Source organism: Vanrija pseudolonga, chromosome 4 (assembly GCF_020906515.1).
Source record: "Vanrija pseudolonga chromosome 4, complete sequence".
NCBI lineage: Eukaryota > Fungi > Basidiomycota > Tremellomycetes > Trichosporonales > Trichosporonaceae > Vanrija > Vanrija pseudolonga.
This window is the reverse complement of record NC_085852.1, coordinates 2,480,811-2,501,331: the sequence shown is the minus strand read 5'-3', so window position 1 is coordinate 2,501,331 and position 20,521 is coordinate 2,480,811. Positions and strand designations below refer to the sequence as shown.

Below are 20,521 nucleotides of genomic sequence, written 5' to 3'. Positions count from 1 at the left end.
GGGATACTATGTCGACCGGGAAGACTGGCTGGGGGGTGCGGGCCGCCTGCCGCGCGGCGCGGCCCCGAGCCGCGTCAGCCCGCGCGCGATGGCACTGGTCGTCGGCGGTGCGGGCGGTGCAGGTGGGTTTCGGGGCGCCGGCAGGTTGTTCGCGCTCGGCGCAGGCGGGCTCCCCATCACAGACTTGGCCTGTGTCGGCGGAGTGGCCGGCGGAGGGGGGTTAGGGCTCGGCGGGGGAGGGTACGGGGTGGGCGCTTTCGGCGGGGGCGGGACGGCCATGGGCGGCGCCGTCGTCGTCTTGGGCGAGATGGGCACGCTGTCTTCGCGCCGCGGAGCGCGCGGCGCCGGCGGTGGGGGCGGGTCAGAATGGTGCGAGCTCGTGCCGCTGCTTGCGCTGGTGTCGACCTCGATCGCGTCCTTGGCGACGACGACATGGTCCGCCAGCACGGCGTCAAGCTTGAGCGCGTGCGCGTGGCCGTTACTCTGCGCCCATGGCCCGCGCGGCGCGTGGCCCTGCGGTGGCGGAGGCGGGTTGGACGCCTGGCTCGCTACACTGTCGCGGTGCGGCGCGGCGTCGTCGTCCTCGAGGTCGGACAGCGGCCGCGGCGTGCGCGTCGACCACGAGCCATCGGTGGACGCGCTCGTGCGGCGATTCGGGCCGGTGAAGCGCGCGTCGCGGGCGTGCGCGTCGACGCTGAAGCTTATGTGCTGTGCCGGCCAGACCTGCAGGCTTGGCGGGCCCGTAGGGCGGGGCGGGACCGGCGGCGCGGACAAGTCGCCGCCGTCGCTCGCGGAGCTCTCGGAATCCAGCAGATCCGTCAGGATCGGCGGGGGGTGCGCGTGGTAGTGGTGCGGCTTGGGCGCGTACAGCGTCGGCATCGGTGTGGCCGTCGGCGTCGGGAGGGTGGGTAGCGTGAGCGCGCGCGTGGCCACTGGGCGGGGCGCAGCCTCGAGGGGTACCTGGCGATGTCAGCGTCGTCACGGCGCACACTCACGCTCGCCACGCGGCTGCTGTACCCCGGGTGAGGGGTAGCCGTCGGAAATGCCAGCGTCTCGGTCGACTGGCGCCGCGAAGCAGGCGCAGAGCGCACCGCCAGCGTCGCTGCGGCCGTGCTCGCTGCGCGCGCTGTGGCGGCGGCGTACGCGGTAGCGATGGCCGCCGCGTCGTCGGTCGCGTACGCCTTGGGCCCGTACGTGCGGTGGCTGGCCGACGAGGCGGCATATTGCGCCTGTACCTGCTGTGCCGGGGTGGGCGCGGGCGCTAGCTGGAGGTGCTCGAGCTCGCGCGAGTCCGAGCTGCGCTGGCGTACCGGCGCGGGATCGTACCGGCTGTCGGCGCTCACCCGCCGCTCATACGCCGCGGCGTACGACCGCTCGAGCTCGCTCATCGACACGGCGCTCGCGACGTACGGCAGGTCGGAGCGCTCCCGCTCGGCGCGCCCGTGGCCTGGGTCTGAGCGCGCGGCCGCTTCGCGCGCAGCGAGCGCCTCGGCCCGCTCGTCGACCGCCGCGCGCTGTCGCGCAACGTCCTCCTCTGCGCGGGTGAGGATCTCCTCCCGCGCGCCAAGGTGCTCTTCGCGCCGGCGCGCCTCCTTCTCTCTTTCTCCAAGGCTCTCCTCGCGCCGGGCAACGACATCCTCGCGGTGCCCGAGCACCTCTTCGCGCCGGATCCGCTGCTCCTCCCGCCTTGTGATGTCCTCTTCCCGGCGTGCCAGGGCTTCCTCTCGCCGAAAGACATCCTCGCGCCACTGGTCCGGCGTGTGGTCCATCGTCGTGCTCGACATGCGGGATGGTGCGCCGCGCGCTGACCCGGCGGAGAACGTGCCGCTCGGTGGGCGGACCACGGGGCGCGCAGCGATCGTGTATGGGGGTAGCGTGGGTGTCGCCACCTTGTCACCCCGTGAGCGGAATCCCTCGGCGTCGGTCGCTGCCGCGTACAGCGCGCTCCGGCGCTCGGACCTGTCGTACTCGAGGTTTGTGTCCACTGGCCAGTGGTACACAGGTGGTCGGGGGGACTGCTGCTGCGGTGGTAGAGGTTGCTGTTGCTGTTGCGGTTGCGGCGGCGACAGTGGCTGCTGGGACTGGTGCCAAGTCCGTTGGCTCGGCGGGGGAACCACCGGCACGACGAGCGGCGGTAGCACCGGTACTCTGCCCACTGGCGACGACGGCGGGGTCGCCCCAATAGGCGTTGGCGGCATGCTCGACCGCGACCGCGTCGACGTCAGCGTCGGCGTGTCGGCCATCGAGGTCATCCGGTAGTTGTGCCCATCCGAGCTCCGCGGCTGCTCGGGCGCCGCGATGGCCCGGTCGCGGGAGGACAGGAACTTGGAGGCGAAAAAGCTGCGTCTTTTCTTTGGCGAGTCGGGCATCGGGACTGGCTACCTGGCTGGCTGGCGAGCGGCGGCGGTGGCGGCGGCGGCGGCGGCAGACGGGCGGGCGGAGGTTATCGTCCTCGACTAGTCATATGCAGCAAGTGAGTGAGACGATGAGCAGTAAGTACCGGCGAGCACTCGGCCCTTGTTGTTGTTGCTGCGCCTCATTGTGCACGCGCCGCTGCGAACCACAATGCCACCGTGCGGCTTGTGCTCCAAGGTGGGGGTGATGGCAGCGCAATTGCGTCCGGCCCAGAAGGAAGTCGACAGGAAGAAGTATCGAGGTCGAGGTAGCCTGGCTAAGCACCGGTGTGTGATGGCAAACATGCTGCGAGCGTCAGCGACGGTCGTCCACGGCTAGACTCACTCCACTTGGTCCGTCCACAAAGACCTGGTCAGCACCCCTCGACGCCACCACGCTCCCCAATCCCCGCATCCCCGCGCCACACATTATCCATGCATTGTATCGCTCTATTCGTACAGGTCAACATATTACACGGATGTCTTACAGTACACCGGCCGGCAGGCCGAATTACACTACCACAAGCCGCTAGGCTCGGGGTTGATCTCCCACTGGTCGCAGCGATACCGCGAGCGCCACTCGTCGAGCACCTCGAGCATCTTGGTCTTGCGCTCGAGACGGGCGGCCCGGCTCGGGCCAGTGGCTGCGGCGAACAGCGCCAGCCGCGACCGTTCGGCCATGCGGGCAAGGCTGGCGCGCTCGCCCGCGTAGGTCGTGATCCGGCTCCACTGGGCCTCGGACAGTGCCTCTGCGTCACCCGAGCAGTGGCGTGCCACGACTAGCTGCAGCTCCCGAGGGAGCCGGAGCAGCGGGAAGGAGTCGAAGGGCGCAGGTGCTTCAGAAGGTGATGGGGCCGGGGCCTCGGGCTTGGCGGTATCGCTCGTCCCCGTCGTACCGATACTGAGGTTCTGGAGCTGGGCCTGCTGGGAATCGACCTCGCCTTGCTCCGGAGGCGCTTGAGCGTGCAGGATTATCCTCATCGGCGCGAGTGCTCTGGCCGCTGCGTCCTTGACGCGGCGGCTGAGGAGGCGATTCCGTTCAAGAAGCGCGGGGAGACGGCGCTCCGTTTGTTGGCGGCACGCGGCCGCGTCCGAGTCGGCATCGCTCGCGCTCGACCATTCCTCTTCGCTGTCCCAGTCGTCGTCGGATCCTGTACTTCTCGCGTGTCGCGCGTTGTTGGCGTGAAGACCCAGGCGGAGGAGGGTAAAGTTGCTCGACTGCAGCGCGTCGACGACGGCGGATACACCCTTTGCTCCGAGGCTATTGCCGTTGAGCTCGAGGATCTCGAGGCCGTAAGACCGCGACGACGCGACAAAGTCCGCGATCGCGGGCGCCACCTCGGCTGGGAGTCGACAGGAGGACAGATGCAACGCGCGGAGACGCGGCGCCTCGAGGTTCGTGAAGAGCTGCTCTACAGCCGCGGGGGAAAGTCGGTTGTTCGCTAGTCGCAGTTCTGTCAAATGTGACTTGTTGAGCTGCTCAATCAGAGCCGACAGGTGTCCTGGGTCCGATGCAAACTGGGGCGGTTAGCTGGTGCTCTCCTCTAACCGTCGGGTCGGGGACTCCGCCTCGCTGCCCCACACAAACTCACAGTAATGCTGTTAGCCGGCATCCACAGGCTCTTGAGCTCCTGGTCTTCGCTAGCGTACCACACGGCGTTGGCTAGCCCTTCGTCGCCGACATTGTTCTGCCCCATGCGCACCTCGCGCATGCCCCACGCCTGCGCGCCCTTCCCGGCGCTGAAGCGCATGCGCTGGGTCGCGAGGCCGCGGAAGAGGGCGACGGCGCCGTCGTTGCCGAGCGCGTTGTGCCCCGCGTCGAGGCGGTGCATCTGCGGCGAGATCTCCATGAGGATGCGGTACGCTGGGTGGGTCGGTTGGTCAGCGTGGTGCGGGGAAGGCAGGGAAGGAAGGTGGTGCGCCGCTGCGCCGAGCCGACGTCATACTCACCGCCAGTGACGCCGCTGAGGTTCTGGCCCACGACGTAGACCAGGTCGCCACTGGGGACGGATACGAGCGCCATGGTGGTGGGTGAGCGGATGGGTGATGGTCAAGAAAGAAAGTCTGTCGGGGGGCGTGTTGTTGTTAAGTTGGGTGGGTGGGTGTCGCGTCGAGATCCGGTCAGGTGGACAAATGTCGCGGGACTGGGTTTTGGTGGTGGCTTGAGGTCACGGCCGGCACTCCAGTCGATCGCTTACCCCGCGTGTGTGCGCGTGTGGACGGGGTCGCAGTCTCGCAGTCTCGGCGAATGCTTTTGGCGGCTAGGATGCGTGATTCAAGAATGGTGGGTGTGATGGGTAAGCGCGCTTGTTGGGGCTGCTGCGTTGCGATGAATGTGCCGCCAGGTGCGGTCTTAAGGAGGCCTAGAGGCCTTGTTGTCGTCGTCGTCGGCTGCATGGTGTGATTGATGGCCAACTCGGTTACACGGCACGTTACACGGCATCCGGCAATGACGCACACCACCCACCCAGTGGGCATTACTTTCCCACAGTCGAGTCCCCTCTCCCAGCCCTTTGCTTGGCAAGCCATCTACGCCCGCCCGCCCTGCATCACGTCTGTAAGCGCCGCTAAATGCAATCAGCCTGTTCAATCTCGCCATTGACGACGGCGCGACGGAACGGCTCTGATCTGGCCACGGTTCCAGCGTTAGCGTCGGGAGGACAAAGTTGCCTGTGCGCCGATGACCGTGTCGGGAGGACGAGGACGAGGAGGAGGAGGAGGGTGACAACGATCTGTCAAGTGTATCACCATGGTGGCCCCAGCGCCGCACAGACTCTGATGTGAGCCAGCTCGACCGGCGGCATCGGGGCCGCACCACACTCGTTTAAGTATTATCGCTGGGGTAGAAGCCAGCCAGTCTGTGCGCGCTTGGCCCGACAAACTGAAAACCTGTTCCGACTGTCAGCCTCACAGTGGCGAGGTGGAGGAATAAGCGCTCGCCGTCCGCCCAGCCTCCACATCCACATAGTAACACAGGTACATACACATGCTACATGTACAAACAGCTCTCTCCGTGCCATACGCAAGGTTGTCACCTACTCGTCTCTGTCTCTACTCTGCTCTACTCCCGCCGCATCTCCTTCATGAACCTCAAGTTGGCCGTGTTGGACTCCCACCCCGCGAGCCCGAGCCGACCACGCCACTCGCGGATAAACTCGCCCATCATGAACTTGTAGACCTGCGAGCCGACCTCGATGCCGTGGAAGAAGGTCTTGAACTCGGCGCCGCGCTGCGCCAGGCTGTCGGGATGTGATGCGTATCCAACCAGCCGATCCCACTGGGCATCGCTCAGGGCCGTTTCGTCGTCGCACGAAAACCGCGCCACGCGAAGCTGGAGGTCCCGAGGCAGCTTGAGCAGCGGAAACGGTTCGAGTTCGGGATGTGGTTGTTCGTTGGCCACACAGTAGCGACACAAGACCTTTGGCTTTGGGATCGTGATCTCCTTTTTGCCCTTGATAGTCTTGCGACCTTTGACGGCGACGCGCTTCACTGGCAGTGTCTTGGGCGCATTGTACAGTGTATCGTAGAGGGAGATGCCGTTGGTGCACTTGACCCACTTGTCCGTCGGCTCCCAAATAGATCGATGCTTGACACATTCGCACTTGCGCTTTCGGGTCAATAGCCTTCCCCTTGAGGCCGCAGCCGCAGACTCGAGCTCCGCAACCTCGGCTTCGGACGCCGGTGGTCGTGCGTGGATGAAGATCCGAGCAATCGGAAGGAGTTGCAGAGCGGAGAGGCCTACACGGGTGTAGAGGCCCCGATTGCGTTCGAGGAATCTGCGCCGTGTCAAAGGCATGATGTGCAAAAGGTCGTGCTGTTCCCCCTCGGGGATGTCTTCGTCCATCTCAGTCGTAACCGGATACCGGATTCCATAGTGCCGTATGCCGCTGGGCTGGTATATTCTGCCTCTGACGTGATAAGGCATTGCTAGCTCCTCTTCTGAGACGTCGGGTCTGTCCATGTGCTCCAAGTTGCCGTACGTCACTTCGATCTGCTGGATTGTGAAATTGTTCTTCATGAGCGCATCGAAAAAGGCGAAGATCCCCTTGTGGCCCATATGGTTGTAACACACGTCGAGTGTTTCAATCGACCGACAGCGTGGCGAGCTGAAGAAGGCGGCAAGATGCGGAACCGCTTCGGGCTCGAGGATACATCCTCTCAGGTCGAGTGAGCGGAGATTGCGCGGCGCCAGTCGTTCCAGGAGCTTGCCGAGGCCGGGAATCGAGATGTGGTTGTAGGACAGCGTAAGCTCCTCCAAGTCGCAGAGGTTGAGGTCTTGCGCCGCGTTGTCAAAGTCGAAATCCTTGTCCAGCTGGGTTGTCAGAAGCGGTTCCTCCCCCTCAAACTCACCTTGATGCCGCAGTACGACATGCTGAGCCATCGAAGGGAACGGTCCTCGCACGCGTAACGCAGGCCGGCCGCAAACCCCTCATCACCGATGAGGTCTTCGCCGAGGAGGACGGAGTAGAGTCCCCACTGTCCATCGTTGCGTCCAGGTGTCGCAACCGGCTCGTCTTCGTCTCCCTCGTCGGTGTACAGCAGGTCCGTCAGGCAATCAAACAGCTCGACGGCTCCATCGGCGCCGAGGTGGTTCAAGCGTGCGTCGATTTGCTCGGTCTGGCGCGTGACCTTGGAGGCGATGACCTGGGCTATGGTTGGGTCAGCCAAAGTCGTCCCCTGCCTCGCCAGGTGGCCGCCGACATGTGCGTCGCGTGAGCTGACTCGAGGAGCCGCGCCTCCACCTTCCTCCACCAGCCGACCAAGCCCTTCGTCCACTTACCCCCTTCCACGCCCTGCAGACCCAGCTTGCCTGCATTGATGCGGCTCCGTCCCGCATACGACTCGACTGTTGGGCCGGGTCCCGCGACCATGTTCCCGCGGTCGTCGGGCACCGGCCCCACGGTGGAGGCTGACGGAGAGGTGATGGTGTTCTTCCTGTGCTGGGGAACCCCGCGGCGGCTCCCAGCGAGGCGGTAGGGTTATCGAGTCGGAATGGTGCTCCGCGTCGGTGTATGGGGTCGGACGCGCGTGGTTTTGTTGTTTGTGTATGCTGCTTGTTGTATGGGCGAGCAACATGCAGACGCAAAGTCGGTGAAGTCACTTCCGTCGTCGAGGTGTTGCCGAGAGTGAAACAGGGGTCCCACGTGGCAATTACGTCAGCGGCGAGTGGTGAGCCAAATTGCTCCCGTCCAGATCCTTGCACCTCTTGCCAGACGTGTCCTGGGTTGTCGATCTGTTGACTTTGTTGCCCCCTCCTTCCTCCCCCGCATCCCACCTCCACTTTTGCAGCCCTTGTCCCTTCTTATCCCCTATCACATGCCCCGCTGCCTCGACACGCGCACGAGATAGCCTAGCAAGGGTGGCAAACACCCCTGCCCCTCAGCTTTCCCATCCACTCGTCACGCGGTCGTAGGGATATCCGGCGAAAATACGCCGAAAATGAGCTCTCTCGGGAGACTGCGCCCAGCTTGACGGCACGGCGTCCTTGCCCGCCGCAGCGGGGCTGCCGGTCCCGATTTCCCGGCCACATGGCGGCCTGGCGACCATGAGTGACGGGTAATACATCGATGGGCCGAACAGTGGGTCAACAACGTGTGCTCTTCCGTCCTGGGGCAGTGCATTTCTGACCTCCGCCCCTCCAGCATCTATGCAGCACGCACCTTCCTCGGACAGTTGAACAGCAGCTACTCGCTGGTGATCAGCATCGTGAGGACGCCACAAGATCACCGCCACTGCGGTCCTTCCTTCTGTCTGCCAGTGGCGAATCTCCACATCCAACAACTCGCATGCGCTTCCCGCCAACTGTTACCAGTCACCCGGGTCACTCGCGAAAGCCAATAACATGAAGCGGTGCATTCTCGGACAGATCAGGAACAGAGCCAACACGCTTGGGTAGTAGCGCCAGCCTAAGCGCACACCCTTGATGGGTGCCCCGTCTGCTTAGGTAGCAATGATGACTGTTTCGAGGGTTGCTGGTCACCTGCCCCAGTATTCACCTGCCGTCGGGGCATATCCTTGGCGTACAGCATTTCCAGCATAGGTGGGTTCCGGCTGCAGTCGGGCGATTGCTGGAACATTGGGCTCACACTTCAGGCAGCCAGGCTGCTTTGCGACGGCCGCGGCCAGCCGTTCCCACGTCGAGTCCAACTCATGTGGCAGTTCCCCGACGTGTTGACGCACCTCTTGGCATGCCGCAAACATTCGACCCACCTACTCGCCGCAATTCCTCCGCACTGCCATTTCTCGTGTCCGTGACGCCCGACCTCCATGAATCCAGGTTCAGCGCATCACGGAGCAACATGGAGGCGCCATGCGCTATCGGATGGCGGCGTTCGCCTGGGCTATATATGCAGCAAGTGAGGAGACCCACAGGGACCCCATCGCCCCCGCCTCCAGGTGCATACAACAACACTTGAGTCCTCACAGCAACAATTACAACAACCATGCCGTCTCTGGCCATCTTCCTTGGCGCCTTTGCCTCGTTTGCAGGCTTCCTCTTCGGTACGGTTGTCCAACCTAGCCACTCTCTGACTCCCTCCCAGGTTATGATACGGGTTATATCTCTGGTATCAAGGTCATGGGCCCGTTCATCGAGACGTTCGGCGCGCTCGAGCACGGCGAGTGGGTCCTGCCCACAGCTACCTCTTCGCTAGTCACGTCTATCCTCTCGGTCGGAACCCTCTTCGGTGCTCTCGCTGCGTCTACCATTGCGGACAGGTTTGGCCGTCGCTGGGGTATCATCATTTACATTGGTGAGTGCCAAGAAACAATCCCGGTCTTGGCGGGGTTGGCAGTGGCGGCTCGTACCTGACTGACACTTGCAGTTCTCTTCTGCATCGGCGTCGCCCTGCAGACCGCCTGCAAGAATGTCGGCGGCTTCTCTGCCGGCCGTGTCTTTGCAGGCCTGGGAGTAGGCGGCACCAGTGTCATCGTGCCAGTTTATCAGGCAGAATGTGCGCCACAGCACATCCGCGGCCTGATCATCTCGGCCTACCAGTTCTTCATCACCTTTGGACTCCTCCTCGCGGCCATCGTCGTGTACGCCACCCACGGCCGCCCCGACGCTTCATCCTACCAGATCCCCATTGCGTGAGTTTAGCCGCTCACACAGGCGCCTGACGCCCCCAGCATCCAGTTCGTCTGGGCCGTTATCATTGCAGGCGGCACGGCCGTGCTCCCCGAATCGCCCCGCTGGCTGGTCATGGCAGGCAAGGACGACCAGGGTCGCCAGGCGCTCTCTCGCCTCCTTGGCGCCCCCATCGACTCCGAAGCCGTCACCAACCACTACGCGGAGATCAAGGCCAACCTCGACCACGAGCGTCTCAGCGGCAGCGGCGGATGGCGCGACGTCCTCAAGAACGGCGAGACGAGGAACTTTGCTCGTATTATTACGGGAATGGGTATCCAGGCCTTCCAGCAGCTATCGGTGAGTTTGGATGCGACTACAGCGGCTGACAAAACCAGGGAATCAACTTTATCATGTCAGTTTGACGCTTGAGATCCTCCATCCCTATACTGACTGACCCCCCAGCTACTACGGTACCCAGTTCTTCGAGTCCTCGGGCATCACCAACCCCTTCGTCATTGCTATCGCTGTCAACACTGTGTTCACCGGCATGACTGTGGTCGGCATGCTCACCTTTGACCGCATCGGTCGTCGCCCGCTCATGGTCTGGGGTGCCGTCGGAATGGGCGTTGCCCAAATTATCGTCGCCGCGGTCGGTGTGGCACACCACAATTCCGACGACAAGGTCGTCCAGAAGGTCATGGTCGCCTTCGTGTGCATCTACATCTCGATCTTCGCATTCTCTTGGGGTCCCGGAGGCTGGGTTTGCACGGCTGAGATGTACCCATTCGCTCTCCGTGCGAAGGGCATGAGTCTCTCGACGAGCACCAACTGGCTCTTCAACTTCTGCATTGGGTGAGTGCGATTTTCTGTGTTCTCTGCTGACCCTGTAGCTACGCCACGCCCTACCTCGTCGACAGCGGCCCCGGAAACGCCGGTCTCCACACCAACGTCTTCTGGATCTGGGGCGGCGCGTGCATCGTCGCTGCGGCATTCTCCTACTTCGTGAGCTGCGATTCGACTCTCCACCGCAGCCACTAACACGCACAGTTCGTTTACGAGACCGCGCGCCTGTCGCTCGAGCAGATCGACATCCTCATGCGCAAGTCGTCGGCCATCAAGTCCAAGTCGTACGGCAAGTTCATCCTCGACAACGATGTGCACGACGATGAGATGGAGCAGTACACGAACCGTCCCGTGGCCAAGGCTGGCGCCGCGGAGAAGGCGAGCCACGAGGAGATCGAGGGTGTCAACGAGGTGGCGAAGTAAAGTGGTTATGGGGACCGGGGCAACGCCACAAGCCTGAGACATGCACAGCTCAGCGCCGAGTATGCTTGACAAGCCCATAGTGTTAGCCCTGTATGCTTGAGAGTGTAGTGGCCGTAACGGGATGGATTGGTGAAACAAAGATAATATGGCCGGATACGGTGGTGCCACGGTGGCCCCACACCCCGCCACACTGGCGCCCCACGCCACCCTCGCACCGACACCTCGCCTTCCCTTGAGTCGGGGCCACTCACAAGCCTCTCCAACCTTGCAGCAGCCGGCGCAAAAGAATAATGCTCTAGCGCTACCCGAGTCGGCGCTACGTCAGCTCACACGGCAGAGCCCAGCGCAACGGCAAAAGCTGGACGAGTTAGGAATCGAACCAAAGGCCTTGTCAACTCTCAGAGTCTCCTCATGCGAATGACACGCTCTACCAACTGAGCTACACGCCCTGCACTCAGGCCACGACGGGGATCGAACCCGCAATCTCATGATTACTGCTGCAACGAGTCGTAGTCATACGCCTTGCCATTGGGCCACGCGACCGTGTCCGTTTTGCAGCGGGGTCGGTTGTCAGCGCGCCGGCGCCGGAGACGGAGACCGAGTAGGGCAGTGAGCGCGTCGACTGTGTACTCGAACGCCGTTGGTGGGCTTGTCGTGTTGCCGGTGGGTGTGGTGCGTGCAGCGATGCTCCTTAGGGGCCGCTAGTCAGTGGCAAGGTCAGCTGGTGTGAGCGATACGATACCTTCCTTCAGCCGCTCGCCCCCTCTCCACACGCCCTAGTACACATACATGCTATACAACAGTCTAATGCCATGCCATGCTATTATGCTCTTGTTTTACCCTTCTCCTTGCCCTTGGATGACGAAGGCATGGGGTCGACGGCCTTGCCCTTGCCCTTGGATGATGACGGCATGGGATCGGCGTCCTCATCCTCAACCTCCTCGACGCGCGCAGCGAGGGAGCGCGGCTGTCCGCGAGATGACGAGCCCGCCGAGCCCGAGCCGCCGACGCCGAGGTCCTCCATCGCGGCGGTGAGCTGGTCCACGCGTGAGCTGCCCGCAGCCATGCCATTGGCGACGACCTCGGGGAGTGGCTCAGCGCGCGCCTTGCCCTTGCCCTTCGTTGCCGCCGCCAGATCGCGGTTCACCGCGTCGTCCTCCCATCCCATGAGGCCGTGCTTCTGCAGGAACTGCGTCTCGAACTCGGCTCCCTGCATGCCGGCGACGAACGGGTCGTCCGTCTTGAGCACCCGGTGGCCCTTCATCCACTCGCGGCGTTGGCGAGCGAGCTCGCCCAGGCTCTTGCGGTCCTTGAGGTGGCTGTAGATCCGCGACCACTGCCCCCGGCTCAGCGCCGCCACGTCCTGGCTCGAGTACTCGGCGATCGTGACCTGAAGTTCTGGTGGGAGCTTGAGCACCGGGAACATGGTGAGTTCCGGCGGCGGTGGTGGGTCGGCATGGTCGTCGCTGTCTGCCACCTCGATGACTTCAGCCGCCCATATGCCATCCGCACCCTTGACCCAGCGCTTGGGGGTGACTTGCTCGACCTCTTCCCCCTCGTCGGTGGTCCAGTCCTCGTCACTCTTTGACTCTTCGTCGTTGAGCTCTTCCAGATACGCCTCCTCGAGCTGCTCGAGCTCTCCCTCGCTCAGCTCGTCCTCGTCGGACGGATCCTCCCACAGGTGTCGGTATGCCGAAGTCTCGCGCTCCTTCTCCTTCCGCCTCTTGCGCTTCTCGGCCTCGATGGCAGCTGCAGCTGCCTTCTTGACTTGTCGCTTCGCTTCCGCCTTCGTCGGTTCTCGCCCGTGCAGGATGATTCGCGCCGGGACGAGGACGCGAGTGACCGCCTCGTTGACGCGACCACCAAGCTCCTCATTGCGGCCGAGGACGTCGAAGATCTGGTCGTCGATGATGCTCGACAGCTCGTCGTACTCCTTGGCAGGCATGTTGGCGATCGCGAGCTCGGTAACGTCTGGCTTGCCGCCGTACCACTCGTGTTCTCTTGGCGCGCGCGAGTAGTACGGGTCGTTGGTCGCAAACAGCTCGAGCTCCTCGAGGGTGAAGTTGGACCGCTCCAGGGCCGCCATGACCGTCTTGAAGCCTTTCAGACTGAGGTTGTTGTACTTCATCCCCAGGCGACGGAGGGATCGTGACCGCGGTGATGCGAGGTACTCTGCGATTGCCGGAGCGACTGACACGGGCAGCACGCAGCCCTTGAGCTCGAGATCACACAAGCGGCCCTCGAGCTGGCTGAAGAATCGGATCGCGCCGGCGGGAGAAAGGTGATTGTAGCCGAGGTCCAGAGTCTCGAGGTGCGACGCGTTGATGTACTCGACCATTTGGTCGACATAGCCCTCGTCGAGCTGGCGTCAGCACCCCGCCCAACATGTCACCCACCTTGATCCACGCGCCGCGACAGTTGAGCCTCATCATGCCATGGTCCTCGGCACAGTACTTGAGCGCGTAGAGAAGGCCCTCGTCGCCAATGTTGTTGTCGCACAGGTCGATGGTGCTCATGCACTGGGGTTTCATCAAGGGCTTGGGCCGCTTGGTCTCGGGGAGCCGCCGTGTCGGACAGCTCGGGACGGCCTGGTGCCGGATCGTCAGGCCTTCAAAGAGGACGCGACAGCTGGCTGCCGTCAGCTGGTTGTGCCCAGCGTCGATCTGCGCAGCACGGTTGGTCGTCGCGTTCAAGATCTTGATGGCTGTGAGGTCGGTGCGTGAGGTGTCGGCAAGGCGCGGCGCAGAGTGTCAGCTTGCAACGTCGCTAGGAGCACACATCGCCCCTCTCCCCGCTACCTCTTCATCCCCTCAGTGACGCAGGGCGTTGATACCGGCACGCACATAGCGACCGGCAGGCAGCCCGCGTACGACGCGTCCATGCCGAGCCGTAGTAACATGCCGTATTCCACAAACGCGCCGCGCCCTCTGCAGCTCTCTCGTCCTGCTTACGCCTCCAACACGCGCCCACGCCCCTCTTCACTCAAGCTCGGCACTCACCGCCTTCCTCTCCCACCAGCTCCAGCCGCTCGGCAACGACGCGGTCGCAGCTGGGGAGGAGCTCGATGCCCGGCTCGGCGGCGAGGTTGATCTGCTGGAACGCCATGTCGTCGTCGTGCAGTAAGCGACGGGCGCGTAGTCTTGGGCGTAGTCGTGGTCCTGCTCGTCGTGTGTGCGGCCGGCCAGAGGCGCAGTGAGATGGATGGTGGTTGTTGACAAGCGGCGAAACGCGAAACGATGAGGTCGAGCTGGGTGGGCGGCGGCAGCGGCGGCGGGAAATCGAGGCCACGTGGGCCACGTGGGCGGCACGCGGGGGCAATGTCGGCTTGGTTGTGTTGCGGTTTGGCTGGGTATGCAGGTTGCGCGGTCTGCACGGTGCCGTGTGCATGCATATGGATGCATGAGGGGTGGTGGAGCAACAAGTGCTTGGTGGTGAAAATGGTGCACAGGGATTAAGCTGGGTGGGAGGCCTGACGCGCCTGACGTTGCTGTTCCGGCCCTACGCGTCTGCTCGCCTCGGCACCTCACTCTCCCAGTTTACGCGTCAATCGCATCGGCTACCCCCAAGCATCACTCGGTTCAGTCTCTAATCTCACCTCTATCATATTATAACCCTTCTTGCTCCTTCCCACATCTTCGTTGGCTCGCCATGCCCGTCACACTGGCACTCATACCCACGCTCTGCTACTCCACCTACCGCGTCACTCCCACTCTTCCCTCACCACCCAAAATTGCAACTCCACTCAGAGATCGATCAACAATCATCCACCGCTTCCCCATCACTGAATCTATCCATTTCACCCTCCCGTCGCCCCGACCACCGGCCCGCCAGGACCAGCAAGTCACTACTAGCCAGCGCTCGCTATCACCGTCCCTGAGACTCCGACTTCCGATCAGAAGTGCTCAACATTATCTATCTAAGCAATCCCCACCATCGCATCTCGTCGATTACCCCTCTGGGCTTCACTGCAGTCCGTTGCTGAGTGTATCGTCGAGCAAAGCGCGGCGCAGGCCCACGATGTTTCTTGAAGCATCGGCCCAGATCCCACCAGTCTGTATCCGCTAAACCAGCAATGATTCTGACCACTGTACTATATTCACCGAAGACTACACATCACCATTTCGGTGTAGCTGTGCATGCACGCATCCACTGGCCAGCACCCTTTCTTTCATCCTCTCTTCTCACTCGCTGCCCAAAAGTAGTCGCGGCACTGTAACGCAGGTCAGTGGCTCTTCCGCGCCATTCAACATGAGACAAATTACCAGGGTCCACTCCGCTTCGCACCCAGACGAGGCGCGGGCCGGACACACACGCCACACACAACACCACACACAACACCACGCACCGCCACACAGCGGCGTGTTGACCGCACCAACCAAGAGACGAGACGAGCAGCAAAAGGGTGCTAACCTCCCAGGTTCGCCTCTCGCTTTGAGATTCGAACCCAGTACCCCGGGTTGTTGCTGTGACTGCTTTGCGCTGCGCTGAACGTCTTACAAGTTCAGCCACAGCGCCCGGGGATGTCTGGTAAAGTACCTAGTTCCTTCTGGCCTGCCGCGTGCGCTTGCTTGGCCGGCGAACCACGTGCACACCTCCGAGACGCACTGCGTATGGCCATGCTCCATACTTCGCATACTCTGCACCTGCAAGCTCAGCACCGCTCGCGTCCTCGTCATCACCGCTCCCCTCGTCACCACCGCCGCTCCGGCATTTCGGCGCGGCTACCCCACCACACATTAATTAATACGACGCATCCGGTATCCACCTTACATTTATGCATCTCTTATCTTTGACTCAGTACCACCGTAAACAACGAGATGCATGTCGCCTGACTCTGCTGCGCATATTCAGCATAGGCCGGCGACACGTGTAGATTTGAAATTACATGTGGACGGGGCGTCAACGATGGCGCGGGTGCCCATGCCCACCACGCTGCTGGGTCAGCGGTCTGAGCAAGCATACTGTAGCTACCCAAATGGGCGAATGATGTACACAGTGTTCGTGAATTGCTGCGATACTGGTGGATGACTGCAGTACCTGTGCTACGCGTCGTCGGAATCGCGTCTCAGGGACCAGCCATCTCGGCGCGCTCGGCGCGTCAACACCCGCGCGTCATAACACAACTCACGTCTCATTTCTGCGCAAGCCTAAATGTCCAGTCGAGTCTCGCACTGTTAACACACAATCCAGACAACCAAAAAGGGCCCAAGTCCAAAGAGTAATGACGTGGTGGTGGTAACCTGTCAAATGTCTGTCACGACCCCCACATCAGCCATGTTTGTCCATCCATGCCGAAATCACAGGCTGGCCCTTTGTCGAGCGAGGCAAAAAGGTTGCCAGCCTCCCAGGTCGTACTCTTGCCATGAGTCGAACCTGTGACCCGTTTCAACTTGGAATGATGCGTTTTTAACCACTGCACCACGCCAAGCCTCCGCGGGCTGGGAGCTGGGCGGCCCGCTGGCTCTTCACCTCACCGCTCACACTCCACACTACACCTCCAGTCTGAGTTGCGACAGTCGTTATTTACTACTATACGCCGCCAACTGGATACCCGATTTCTTCCCACCACGCTTTTGCTCGAGAGGAGCGTGTGCTTTAACTCCACGCGTGCAGGCTGACTTGCGTCGCTTGCGGAGACATGAGAAGCGCATCGAGCAGTCTAGCAGGCCCGATGTGTACCAGAATGCCAACGTGCACGAGTGTGCCAGAACAGAGACCAAAAGGAGCGAGCAGCAAAGGTTGCCAACCTCCCAGGCTCCACTCTTGCTATCGAGATTTGAGCCCGGTACCCCCGCCGGTTGCCGTGGCTTAGCTTGTGACTCGCCATCTAACGTTTCAGCCACGGGACCACTGCGGGGGTGCTATCCTTGTTTCTGCACTCTTTTTGAGCAGGAGCTCACGTGCACACTTCCAAGCAGCCAATGACGGACACGCAACGCCTTTTTGCAGTACACTTGTGTCTGCTGCACGAGCTCGCGAGCGTGCACGCGGCCCTGCTACAAGCGTGTCTGGTACAGTACACGCGCGCCTGCTGCATCGCTTCTGCGACACACGCGCCTTCCACACAGGTGTTTGTTACACACACGTCCTCCATGCACACATTAACAAAACACACGTCTGGATTCTCCAAGCATCACCACGCACACGCGAAACACACTCCCTCGACGCGTCTACGAGGTACAACCCGAGACGCGTTGTGTTGCACGCAGGGAGGGGCAAAGCCGTGTCGGCCAATGGCAAAAGGGTATTCGGTGTCCGGGATCTGGACACCTCCCCCACCCCCCTGTTGGGGGGTTCAGCTCAAGCCGTCCCAAGGGCTCGAACCGGCGACTAGGACTTAACCATTCATGCCGCTCCCATGCCTATCCAGTGATGCTATGCGACTGTACCAACTGAACAGGCATTCGGCGTGAGGGTGGTCAACCAGGCGTTTTCAACTGCTGCCGCACCATGCGGCCGAAGGTCACCCTTCAGTCGTCCCAGAGTGGACAGCGAGGTGGGCCCCAACGACCGAGAACCCGCTGGTTTACATTTCTACACCTGCTGTACATATAAGGTCACTTTTCTGAGGCTTCAGCCGTTGCCAGCACCAGTGATGCCGTCGCGCAACTTTCTCTACCCCTCCAGCACTCACTCTCGTGCCAGCACCAAGGTCGCATCGACAATGCCGTGCGCCGTTGTCGCGTCGTTCCCAAGCCTTGGGGCAAATGTTGAATGCACAGCACTGGTCTAGCCCGAGTTGGAAAGATGCCTGACGGCGCCGGTGCGACGACGCGACGACGCGACGGTGGGAAACGTTGTGTGTGGCGTTTTCTGCCGACATCGCCGACAACTCTCCGTTTCCACCGACCAAACCACCGCAAGCCGCCAAAGCAACTGGCAAAAGGTTGCGATCCTCCCCAGGTTCCAGTCGCTCTCCGATCAGAACCCAGTACCCTTGGCGGTCACTGTGGCCCCTGCGTCTCAGCGTCTTACCACTGAGCCACAGGACCGCGCCCAAGGGATGCTCCGTGGTGTTGGGCTGCAACTATAACCCGTCGCCATTTCCGTACACAGAAAATTACCACGGAGGCTTGATGCACTGTAGACTCTAGAAACACTGCTGGGCGGCACAAATGCCGACACTGGATGGCGTGCAGCCTTTCCGCCAGGTCCAAGTCGATTCCAAGGCTGGCCTGCTTGGCGCGAGTGTACACAGTTTCCACCAGACTTGACATCGCACAGAATTATGTAACTGCAAGACGATGCCAATTTCACTGCTTTGTCGATTTTATTGTGGGTGCTACAAGCCGGTGACCCGGCCGGCGACGCGATGTGTGCCGGCCGACATCTCGACCACTCGACTGCGTGTCGCAACACACAAGTGCACGAGCACACGTGACACGAGCCAAAATGGCGGAGCAGCAGAGGCACAGCAATACTCAGGGACACCAATCACGCGACTGATTTCCCTGCCTCCACCACACCCATCTCGCGGCAGAAAGTGCCACCTCCACTCAATCGACCCGTCTCGACCTCGCCATGTCTCACAACCCTTCATGCACTGGACCGGCCTCCCCGACGCTCTCTAACGCCTTCTACACGCTGTAGGAGCTACGAGCACCACATCTGCATTTCCCGAAACCCCGAAATACGCCTACTTGCAAGATTAAAACGATTTCAATGTACAGGCTTCTGTCCGTGGTTCAGTAGCTGTTCGCAGTCACCACGGACCCTTTGTACAATTGTAATATCTTCATATCTTCATAGCTCATCGCATGCAAACTTTTTGCGACTTGTCATTGGTATTGCCCCCGTCTGGGCAGCGCGACTGTCTTTTGGTGAGGGTGGAGAACGCGATGCGGACAGGCAGGCAGGCCCTCATTGGCCGTTTTGATTGCAACAGTGATGACAGTATCCATGAACATGGTCTCTTATGCATCGCTACCGGTTTCAGCCATCTCCACTCCTCCAGGATGGACGGGGAAAAATGTCGGTGGTTGGTGGTGAGCACCGGTAAGCAGATGGTGACGACGGCACCAATGGTAGTGGCCAACCGACGTCCAACAGCGACGGGAACAAAAAAATATCAGCGGCCCCAGGAGTGATATTACCAGGTGGGGTGAGCGATTCCAGGTCTGCTCCTCGTTCGGCTCGCTCCGGGCGAGACTCCCAGCCTGCGGTCGAGCAACCTCAGCCAACCATTTGGTACCGGAACTCGACAAAAATCAAAACGATGGGCTTTGGTGCTTTAGTGCTTGGAGTGGTGGGGTACCAGCCTCCACCGGTCTTGGGACGCGCGCCAAGTTTAGACTTGTCAACAAGTCGCAAGCAAACATTCACTCACTGCACTCCTCGAGCCAACACCTTACACCCCACCATTCTCTTTCAATTGCACGGCTCGGCTTCACCTCGCTCACCCCTTGCACGAGTACGCAACATCCCGAACGCCTGCACCAAGCTTGGATGACCCATGGCAATTTCTGGTGAGAAGGATGAGTCGAGGGTCCCCCCATCCTCTTTATCCTGTCCTTTCTCGTACCGCATCCCTCACCTCGTCGCACTCGCTCGATCCATGACATCGAGCTCCGCAGTGCACTGACAACGGAACGTTAGCACAGTCTTGGAACATCAAACAACATTCGCAGTCACACACCGCCCATACACAGATGGCTTTGACGTTGAGTCTCTGTCCCCCTCGGCTGAAGTGATGCTACATGGTGACTCATGAGTGCCACACCCGCAACATGCGGCTCCGATTAGCCACTCCTGAATGGCACTCGCAGGCATTGCCGATCAGGCGGCGATCAGCGGGCCCCCCCGCCCCTATCGGGAAGTCGCATAACCGCGGTTGTGATTGGACTGACTCAGGACCTCACCTTCTGATTGGTTGATTGCTGACGCTGACCTCGTGGAACCATTGACCAGCCAGTCTGTGGTCCTGCATCAGAGGTGTGTACGTGGTCGATATTGAAAATGGCGGTGATGGACGCATGCGGTCGCTACTGGTGACGCGTCACATTTCGTGGCTGGAGTGGGCACTCGAGACACAAGTCACGACTGCCACTCGTCACGTCCTAGTCTTTGGATCTGTGCGTGCGGGACAGGCCGATCCTAGCACGAGCCGGACTTCGTCCCCTTGTCCGCCAGCTGCGCCCCCTTCTCACGCGCCACGCAAGCACACGCCTCGCGAGCTCAAACACATACTTTCTCTTCTCAACCTCAACATTCCCTCATCATGTCGGCCACGGATCCGGAGGACGAGAGAGGTGGTGAGTCTGCAGGCTAGCCCCACCTATAGAGCCCTTTTGATTGCTTGTGACCAGGCTATCTACTACGCCTTCAAGCACACGGTGGACCGGAATATCCGGGGTGGGCAGATGACTCGGTCGACCTCGGAATCAAGCCTCTCCACACCGCAGTGGGAGCCCTAGGCATCCTTCCATGGCTGGGGAATAAGACCTACCGAACGTTATACGAACTCAATTATCACAAAGCGACTGGATTTGACGTGAGCCTCGAGGTTTTTCTGTCGGTATGTCTCCCCAACTTGTTGGCCGATGGTCTGTGTCTCCTGACTGACAATTTAGGATTCCGAGGCACAAGCTATTCTCGAGGCCGCCCTACAATGCACGTTACAAGAGCTCTCTGTCTGGACACTGTCACCATCCCTGGACCTTTACCGAATCATCCTCGAATCTCCTCGTGGCCTCGGCGTTAGGCTGAGTAAACTCACGATCACCGGATTGCACCAAGAAACGCCCATCGACACCGTCATCGCCTTTCTACAATGCTCACGGTCGAATTCTGTTTC

General features: G+C 61.3%; 5 protein-coding genes and 2 non-coding genes across 7 annotated transcripts; 1 reads left to right on the top strand and 6 right to left on the bottom strand.

Moving 5' to 3' along the window:
- Nucleotides 1–6: 6 nt before the first annotated feature.
- On the bottom strand, nucleotides 7–2,252 carry PF13_0198_1 (Reticulocyte-binding protein 2 a; the record flags this gene model as incomplete). The annotated part of the gene is made up of 2 exons (XM_062772804.1): nucleotides 7–960; nucleotides 996–2,252. 2 exons carry the CDS (start codon nucleotides 2,250–2,252, stop codon nucleotides 7–9), a joined length of 2,211 nt encoding a protein of 736 aa, XP_062628788.1.
- A 562-nt stretch (nucleotides 2,253–2,814) lies between these two features.
- On the bottom strand, nucleotides 2,815–4,648 carry Rnh1 (Ribonuclease inhibitor). The gene is made up of 3 exons (XM_062772803.1): nucleotides 4,344–4,648; nucleotides 3,986–4,257; nucleotides 2,815–3,911 (listed from the first exon to the last, which is right to left on the bottom strand). Exons 1-3 carry the CDS (start codon nucleotides 4,414–4,416, stop codon nucleotides 2,910–2,912), a joined length of 1,347 nt encoding a protein of 448 aa, XP_062628787.1. The 5' UTR covers nucleotides 4,417–4,648; the 3' UTR covers nucleotides 2,815–2,909.
- Nucleotides 4,649–5,376: 728 nt separating this feature from the next.
- LOC62_04G006237 (uncharacterized protein) lies at nucleotides 5,377–7,648 on the bottom strand. The gene is made up of 3 exons (XM_062772802.1): nucleotides 7,174–7,648; nucleotides 6,744–7,042; nucleotides 5,377–6,705 (listed from the first exon to the last, which is right to left on the bottom strand). Exons 1-3 carry the CDS (start codon nucleotides 7,262–7,264, stop codon nucleotides 5,455–5,457), a joined length of 1,641 nt encoding a protein of 546 aa, XP_062628786.1. The 5' UTR covers nucleotides 7,265–7,648; the 3' UTR covers nucleotides 5,377–5,454.
- A 1,018-nt stretch (nucleotides 7,649–8,666) lies between these two features.
- ecdD_1 (Major facilitator-type transporter ecdD) lies at nucleotides 8,667–10,860 on the top strand. The gene is made up of 8 exons (XM_062772801.1): nucleotides 8,667–8,894; nucleotides 8,936–9,145; nucleotides 9,218–9,482; nucleotides 9,522–9,819; nucleotides 9,858–9,874; nucleotides 9,925–10,314; nucleotides 10,353–10,464; nucleotides 10,510–10,860. Exons 1-8 carry the CDS (start codon nucleotides 8,837–8,839, stop codon nucleotides 10,726–10,728), a joined length of 1,569 nt encoding a protein of 522 aa, XP_062628785.1. The 5' UTR covers nucleotides 8,667–8,836; the 3' UTR covers nucleotides 10,729–10,860.
- Nucleotides 10,861–11,087: 227 nt separating this feature from the next.
- LOC62_04G006235 lies at nucleotides 11,088–11,177 on the bottom strand. The gene is given in 2 exon segments: nucleotides 11,088–11,123; nucleotides 11,141–11,177. It is a non-coding gene; the product is annotated as a tRNA-Ala (tRNA).
- Nucleotides 11,178–11,182: 5 nt separating this feature from the next.
- LOC62_04G006234 lies at nucleotides 11,183–11,271 on the bottom strand. The gene is given in 2 exon segments: nucleotides 11,183–11,220; nucleotides 11,236–11,271. It is a non-coding gene; the product is annotated as a tRNA-Arg (tRNA).
- Nucleotides 11,272–11,542: 271 nt separating this feature from the next.
- Nucleotides 11,543–13,926, bottom strand: LOC62_04G006233 (uncharacterized protein). Its single transcript, XM_062772800.1, has 3 exons — nucleotides 13,728–13,926; nucleotides 13,125–13,432; nucleotides 11,543–13,090 (listed from the first exon to the last, which is right to left on the bottom strand). The coding sequence occupies exons 1-3, from the start codon at nucleotides 13,831–13,833 to the stop codon at nucleotides 11,552–11,554; spliced, it is 1,953 nt and encodes a 650-aa protein (XP_062628784.1). The 5' UTR covers nucleotides 13,834–13,926; the 3' UTR covers nucleotides 11,543–11,551.
- Nucleotides 13,927–20,521: the final 6,595 nt, after the last annotated feature.